This window comes from Phyllostomus discolor, chromosome X, assembly GCF_004126475.2.
Source record: "Phyllostomus discolor isolate MPI-MPIP mPhyDis1 chromosome X, mPhyDis1.pri.v3, whole genome shotgun sequence".
Classification (NCBI taxonomy): domain Eukaryota; kingdom Metazoa; phylum Chordata; class Mammalia; order Chiroptera; family Phyllostomidae; genus Phyllostomus; species Phyllostomus discolor.
The window spans coordinates 70928865-70936986 of NC_050198.1; the positions used below are offsets into that span (position 1 = coordinate 70928865).

Consider the following 8122-nt stretch of genomic DNA (forward strand, 5'->3'; position numbering starts at 1 on the left):
TTGTGGAGGGGAGTTTCCAGAGCAACGGAAGTAACTGCTTGTCAGTCATGGTTCATTTTGAAAATGAAAGCCTGAAAGCTTGGGGCCCACTCTGGGCCTGGGCCTAGTCTCTGAGGAGTCAGCAAAGGCCAAGAGGTGGCTTTGGCTAGTAAGCTCAGCGAATAAACTACAGATCACTATTAGTTTTTTAATGAATTGACCAAATCTATGACTTGTTTTTGGTGTCCTACAGATTCAGCCCAAGGCAGGAATGTGGGGGTAGGCATAAAGGTTCTGGCTGCAGATGCACCTCACCAAACACACACACACAATGCTCCCCACCACACATACACACAGTCACATTTTCTCAGGCTGCCAAACCAGAACAAGGTAACGAATTTTTCTTGCACATCTACTAGGTGCACAAGGATACTGCGACATAGTCATCAAAGAGTTTAGAGTTTAATTGGCATGTCAGAGCAAGGGGAGAGAAATACAACATAAGGCAGTCTGTGCCAGATGCCAAGGCTGTAATACAAACAGATGATTGTGAGAGGGAGAAGGATCACTCTGGGCTGGGGTCATCAGAAGTACCTTACTGGAGAAAGTGGAAACCGAGGCCAACCTCAAGGGCAGGAAGAAGAAATTCACTAGACAGAAGCTGTGAGGGAGGACATTCTAGGGGAGGGGAGGGAAAGTTTAAGATGTACTCAGTTTAGGACAAGTCCATCCGTTTGGCTGAAACTTGGGGTTTGTGTGAGTGATTTGCAGCCAATAAGCCGGGCTTGAATATCAGTACCTCAGTGCCAGAACAAAGACTCTGGTGTCACACAGACCTGCTCTGCCACTTCCTGCTGGGTGACCTTGGGCAAGTGGCCTAACCTCTGAAAACTGAGGATGATAATGATATGCAGCTCTTGAGGTCACTGGGAAGATTAGAAGTGTTGCATTTACCACAGTGTCTGGCACATAGTAAATGTTCAAAACTGGATTACAAATGAATAGACTGTCATGAAGGAAAGCTCAAGATATTTAGGGATGATCCCAAATATTTGAGGGCCAAGGCAGAAAAGCCTCTGATATCTTCTATCACTGTTGGGCCCAGTAGAGTGGGCTGACTTAGCCTGAGCCTCCATCCCCTCTGGCCTGCACTGTTGGAACATCCTCCTGGCTTCCTGACTCTGCTTCTCCCATAATCATTTTCCTAAATACCACCTTACTCATAGCTGTGTCCCCCTCTGCCTCAAGAACCTTCTATGGCTCCCAGTTGCTCTCTGACTGAACTTCCTAACACGGGAATGGGACCAGCAGGAGGCGAGAGGTATCATTTATTGAGGGAAGGAAAGAGCAAAGAGGAAGCCAGTGTTAGGAGTATAAAGAGATAAAATATCCTCCTCTTTTAAAAGTCCTTAAGCTCTGAATTCGCAGAAATCAGCAGGTCCCTGAGGGAGAAAGCAGAACACATCTCTGAAGAGGGCAAGGCATTCCTTGGCCACTGACTCATTAACCTGCACCTGCTTCTTCAAGCCAACGTGGGAGAGGTTAAAAAGGATAGAAGAGGTTGGAGCAGGGACCTGCGAGGAGACAAGGGAATACCCCTTCTTGGTTCCTTGGAAAGGGTCTGCCTGGGTTTCTGTCTTGGATTTCTCTGCAGGAATCCCGTGTTGCTCCCAGCTCGGGGCGCTGCGGGAAGGGTCTAGGCTGCACAAAGGGCAGAGCAGGCGAGCTGGCGTCACCTAGGGCAGTCAGGCCGCCTCCGTGAAAGCTAGGCGCGGGACAAAGGCTGCTCCGGGACAAAGTACAGGGAGACTCCTAAGAAGATAAGAGGGACGGGCGAAGGAAGGCGGTGGGGAGCGAGTGGCCCAGGGACCTCGGTTGGCAGCCAAGCCCAGGCCGCTGGGGAAGGGGCGCCCAGGAGCTTCTTTATCTCTGCAGCTGCTGGGATGCGGAGAACTTCTGCTGGACTGCTCCCGGCAGCCTAGGGGGCCGGTTGCAGCCTTTCCCTGCGCCCGCGGGACTGCTGCCCTTGCCAGCCGGGAGGCGGGGCGGCCCAGCTCACCTGGCCAACTGGGGCGGGGCTGCCCAATACCTAAGTGGAGGAGGCGGCGGCGGTACCCGGTGTGCGGGAGACAAGCTCGTCCTGGGAGTCAGCGAGAGCTCCCACCCCTTCACACCCCCCCACGCCAGCGCCGGCCCTCCCTCCGCTCCTTCGCTTTCTCCCTCCCTCCCCTCTCCTCCCCTCACTTGCTCCCTCCCTCGGAGCCCAATTGCTCAAGCCGCTTCCTTCCCCAGCGCCAGTTCCTCTCCTAGTGGGGCCCGGGAAGGGCCTTCAAAGCTAGAAACGCGGACCGCGGCGGTGGAGCTGCAGGACCATGGCCGAGCCCCGAGTGGCAGCGATCTCTGCTCCCAGGGCCTCTCCGGCACCGAGCGCTCAAAGTCTGCGGAGCGTCCGGCAGCCCCGCCCCTCGAGTGTGGACTACCGCAGCCTCACCAGGTACCGCGGCAGCGCCGCCTTCTCCCGGGAGCTCCCCTTCCACGGCTCGCTGACGTGCTCTGGAGCGGGCTCCGGACGCCGGCGGGGCGCTCTGCGGGAGCTGCTGGGGCTGCAGGGGGGAACTCCCACCGGGTGGCAGTCAGAGGAGCGCACGGAGGAGCGGTCCCCGGGCGGGCCGAATGCAGCGGGCAACAGCAGGCTGTGCCTGGAGCCCCGGGAGCACGCGTGGATACTGGCTGCCGCTGAAGGCCGTTTTGAGGTGCTGCAGGAGCTCCTGGAAGCTGATCCTGGACTGCTCCTACGGGGCGATCCGATCACCGGCTACTCGTTGCTGCACTGGCTGGCCAAGCACGGGCGCCACGAGGAACTCATCCTGGTGCACGACTTTGCCCAGCGCCGGGGGCTGCGACTCGACGTGAGCGCCCCGGGTAGCGGCGGCCTCACGCCCCTTCACCTGGCGGCCCTGCAGGGCCACTACATGGTCATCAAAGTGCTGGTGGGCGCCTTGGGAGCTGATCCCACACGCCGAGACCACAGCGGCCACCGGGCCTGTCATTACCTGGGGCCCGACGCACCCTGGACCCTGAGGGAGTTATCGGGGGCCGAGCAATGGGAGATAGAGCAAGGCAGTGAGAGGAGCAACGCCAACAACAACAGCAGCGGCGCCACTGCCGCGTGGACGCCTCGAAGGACTCCGAACGCAGTGGGTGCGACGGCTGTGGAGACAACGGCGAGAGAAACGGCGTTACACCGCAAGGAGAAGGACTCCACAGGCAATCGAGTGGCGCAAATTCAAGGCTTTTTTCGCCAGATGTTCCCCTTCTTCCAGGACCGTTGAGGACGACTTAGACATGAGCGCAGGTCCGCAACACCGCAACAAGGCCTCGGTCCTGGGCTGTCCAAGGTTCCACTGAGGCAGTGGTGCCTCAGATGCGGCTGAGTGCGCCGGATCTGCAAAGAGCGGACAACCTCGGGTCTGTCTCAAGTAGCTGTCACAGGTCTTCTGCAGCCAAAGACCAGGACACCCGGGGACCAGCCCCCGACCCAACTGAGGCAGAGCAAAGACCAACCTGTCCTGGCTCCCAGTCCCCAGAGGAGTTGGAGTTAGGAGCAGGAGCTTGGTCCTGCGTGGGAGAGGGAGAGTTAAACTTCCAGTAGCCATTTACCTGGCAGAAGTTCTGGCTTCTTAGGAAACATTTGCTAGAAAAATGAGCTAAGACTGTAAACCACTGATGCAGAGGAAGCGCCTAACTGCAGGCTTGACTTAGCTGTTAATGGGTCATTTAGTGCTGCCAGAGTCAGCGACCCTGGCTCCCTGTTCCTGAGACAACCAGGCCTCACTGGTACCTTTTCAAATGTATCACTGATGACTTCTTAAGCACATTAAAGTGGAATTCTGTTTTCGTTTCACATGACAAAGCTGTCCTTTGAGCTTTTTTTTTTTTTTTCATTAACCGCCAAGGGGGAAGTTTCCTACATTTGCAGGGAAGAGGTCTCTCACCCATGGCTGGGAGCTAGTGATCCAGGACAGGCTGTGGACATCATTCTCAGAGCAAATGGCTGAGCTGTGCACTGAAGGAGCTACTTACATCTTGAAGCTCAGACTCACAATTTGTCTATTGGGCTCTTAAGCATCTAGGTCTGGTCCAGTTCTCCTAGAAGAGCTGTGCATAGGGGGGAAGAATGGTGTAAAAGGGGAAAGCCTCCAAATGCACAGTTCTGATATTTTGTTGGTGAGTCATGTCATTTACCCAGACTCCTGCCCTCCAGTGAGACACCCTCACTGGCATTTTTTTTTTTGAGATAGGGCTTTAATCATCAGCATTTGTGTGGTGTTTTTTTTTAAAATTATACTTAATATGTAAGTTGTAGTTTGGAAAATTGTTCCCATTTAGAAGTAATATGAATGGAGTAGAATACAGGGTGGGTGATTTGAACTGAAAGGTGGGGAAAGCAGTTGGAGGCTAGGACTCCAGGCTGCCTTAGAGAACAGTGTATTTTAGAAATAGTGCCGTACCCCTGGAGGCCTGGGCAGTCCTTGCGTCCCCGGCCCTCCTCGAACACCAGGGAGAAATCGAGTCATCACACAGTACAGAAACACCACCTTGAGCCTATCCATACAGCTTTCCATCTCTGTCTGGTGGGCCTATTTGCCTTCTTTTACTACCCGCTCTGTGCCCGGAAACAGTCCCACCTTCCCTTAATAACCCATTAGATTCTTCTCATCCATGAAATTATCCAAACCCTTCCTATTGATGTTTTCAGCCTGTCTCATGCCTCTAGGAATACACCTTAAAATATTTATACAATGTAATATAGCTTTTCCTTTCTCTTGTTAATGAACACCAGTGTTTGAAGTGGAGAGGGTGAGCTATTCCTAGCTTTCTGGCATTTGGCAACAGCAGCTGGCATAACCCCTCTGAACTTTTTCTGCCCATTTTATAGGTGGAAATCAGCTAACTGATGCAAGACTGAGGTTTCTGCTCTACAACCTCCCCCTTGACAGCTGCCAAGGTGGGTTGGGATTGGCGAAGGATGCCAGAGCAGGGCCTAGGGCCTTCCTGCCACATGGCTGAGTCTGCAGGTTCCTGGCTTAAAGACAAGATTGGCATGCGCCTTTGCCCAACATTCAAATGGCACTTACGACACTATTCCCATCTTCATAGGCAAAGTTTGAACCTAAGCGTCTTAACTATTAGCAGATTTGGGGACCTGAGACCAGCATGCGCCTTACTCTTTCCAAAATGAAAACCAAGTCAGCTAGAAGATTTGAAAGCAGCTTTCTATAGTTTTTTTTTCCTGTAGTCAGCTATTCTTCCCCACAGATTTTTCTCATCATGTGATATTGCCTAGCCTACCTCCTCCATGTAAGATTGAGGTTTGGCTGCAGGGGATGAACTCCCAGGCTGAAAACTCTCCATGCCTAACTTCAAGCCATTGGCATTTCTGGTATGCTTTTCGAGGCAAGGCTGGTATGCTTACCCCAAGAGAAAGAACAAATTCCCTGAGAAACTTTCCAGGGGAGCAAAGCAGAGTTAAGCAGACGATGACAATCTGCATTCTAGTGGGGCATGCAGACAAGAAAAGGAGACAGACTGCTGCCTGATTTGGCTCAGCTGGTTGGGCGTCATCCCAAAAGCAAAAGGTTTCGAGTTCAATTCCCACTCAGAACACATGCCTGGGTTGCGGGTTTGGTCCCGTTGGGGGGCATGCAACAGGCAACTGATCGATGTTTCTCTCACATCAGTGTTTCTCTCCCTCCCCCTATGTCTAAAAATAAACAAAATCTTTTTAAAAAATAATAAAAGGAGCCCTGACTGGTGTAGGCCAGTGGATTGAGTGCCAACATGCAAACCAAAGGGTCACCGGTTCAGTTCCCAGTCAGGGCACATGCCTGGGTTTTGGGCCAGGTCCCCCGTGGAGGGGGGTGTATGAGGGGCAACCACACACTGATGTTTCTCTCTCCCTCCCTTTCCCCTCTCTCTGAAAATAAATAAATAAATAAAATGGAAAAAAAAAACCCTCTCATTCCTTCAAAAAGTAAAAATAAAAAAAAAATAAAAGGAAACAGAAGCAGGGCTGTGACATGTAAACATGAGGAGTGGGGTGCTGCTCAGAGGGTGGGGCCTGACCGAGGCTGAAAGGTGCTGGAAATGCTTTCAGGGGGTAAGGTAATTCCTGATCTGAGGCAAGGGTGAGTGGGAGATAGTCAGTTGAGAAGGGGGAGGGGCCCCTGGAAGAGCCACTGGAGTGTGTATGGGTGGGTACAACACATATCAGGAAATGTAAGTCAGCCTGTTTGGCCAGAAGGTGGGAGGTAGGGAGTAATTAAATGGCAAAGCTGGAGAAGTCAGTGCAGGTCCACATCAAGAAGGGTCCTAGGTCATGCTAAAAGAGGAACATGGATTTTCACCTAAAGGTAGCTGAGAGCCATAGGTTTCCAAGAGGAGTAACATGAGATTTTAGAAAAAGCACTCTGCCAGTCTAGCAGAGGATGGATGTGCCAGGGGAGACAACATGGGGGAAACACATCACACAAGCAGTGTTTCTGGGGGGGGAGGGAACCTTCCAGAAAAGTCATACTTCAGCTGAGAAGTTCCAAGACCTATGGAGGTCAGCAGCTTTCAAATTTTTTTCTTCTCCATAGCCTTTGCTCTAATAAAGCTTGCCTGACCTTGAAGCTGCATGTATAAAATTGACAAATGTAGAGCTGCTCAGATTGAAATTGGGTCTCAGGCTCTGCACCCTCTGCCTCTGCCTTAGACAGACAGTCCACACAGTGACCCCAGAAGCAAAATTCAAACCCACTGGTGTGGTGGGAAGCTCTCAGCCTAATCTGGGTTCCATCCTGACTACCGACTAGTGAATGGCCTTGAGCAAATGACTCTGAGTTGCAATTATCTTATCGGCAAAATGGGAACAATACAATCTTGCTTGAGGTTTGTCCTGAAGATTGGAGATAAGGGCAACACCTAGCACTGCCTCAGGACACACAGGATATAGGGAATGACAGCTATTGTTTGGAAGAATTGAAAGGTGCTCAGCAGGCTGTTGTGGTGAAGCTATTTTACCTGCTAGCCTAGTGCAGGAAGAATCTAGTGATCACTGTATTATCCTGTCTCTAAAATGTGTCCACAATGATTGCAAGTTATTTTCTCTCTGAGCCAGATGAGTGGCTATTCCTCACAGGAGATGTTGGTTCTTTTGCTGATTGGTGTTCTTCACAAGCTACATTGTTTTACTTTAAACGTAATTGTAACAAGCTGCATTTCCTTATTCTCAGCCCACAGAAGTAAAAGCAGCAACTTAATAAGTGCATATCAAATATTAATAGGTTAGATATTGTTCCCAGACAAAGTCATAAACTGGAGTCAGAGCTAAACCTGAAATCCTCTGAAGAGAATAAAAGCATACAAGTCCTTTGTCTCCTGATCCTATTACCTGTGGAAAGGTCTTCCTCCCATTCCAGCCGACAAACCCTATATTCCACATCCAGCCTCCTTGTCTTCCCTCTTTCCAGTTCATTTTAATGAAGGAGCACGCCTGGCTCCTTTCAAGATATAACTCATGCTCTCAGTCTCATCTCCTCTTTCCCGTATCTTCAAGCTCACCCTCGGTTTAGTTCAGTGCAATAACATTTATTGAGTGCCTATTAGGAGGCAGGCTCTTTGGGTGACAAACAGGCCAACTCTTTAAATTTTGTTTTTTATTGATTTTAGAGAGAGGAAGGGAGAGAGGAAACATCAATTTTATTTGCTTATTTTTAGAGAGGGGAAGGGAAGAAGAGAGAGAGAGAGAGAGAGAAACATGGATGTGTGAGAGAAACAGCAATTGGTTGCTTCTTTCAAGTCCCCAACCAGGGACCTGGCCTGTCACAACCCAGGCATGTGCCCTGAAAGGGAATTGGGAATTGACCTGGCAACATTTTAGTTTGTAGGATGACACCCAACCCACTCAGCCACACGGGTCAGGATGAAACATCAATTTGTTGTTCCACTTATTAATGCATTCATTGGTTGATTACTGTATGAGCTCTGACCAGGCATCAGACCTGCAACCTTGGCACACTAGTAGGATACTCTAACCAATTGAGCTACCAGCCAGGGCTTTCCTCACCTCTTTTTTTAAAAGACTTTATTCATTTATTTT

At 50.8% G+C, this 8122-nt stretch overlaps 1 protein-coding gene across 1 annotated transcript; it reads left to right on the forward strand.

Moving 5' to 3' along the window:
* Window positions 1–764: 764 nt before the first annotated feature.
* Window positions 765–4695, forward strand: SOWAHD (sosondowah ankyrin repeat domain family member D). The gene has a single exon (XM_036016551.1). It carries the CDS (start codon window positions 2352–2354, stop codon window positions 3309–3311), a length of 960 nt encoding a protein of 319 aa, XP_035872444.1. The 5' UTR covers window positions 765–2351; the 3' UTR covers window positions 3312–4695.
* Window positions 4696–8122: the final 3427 nt, after the last annotated feature.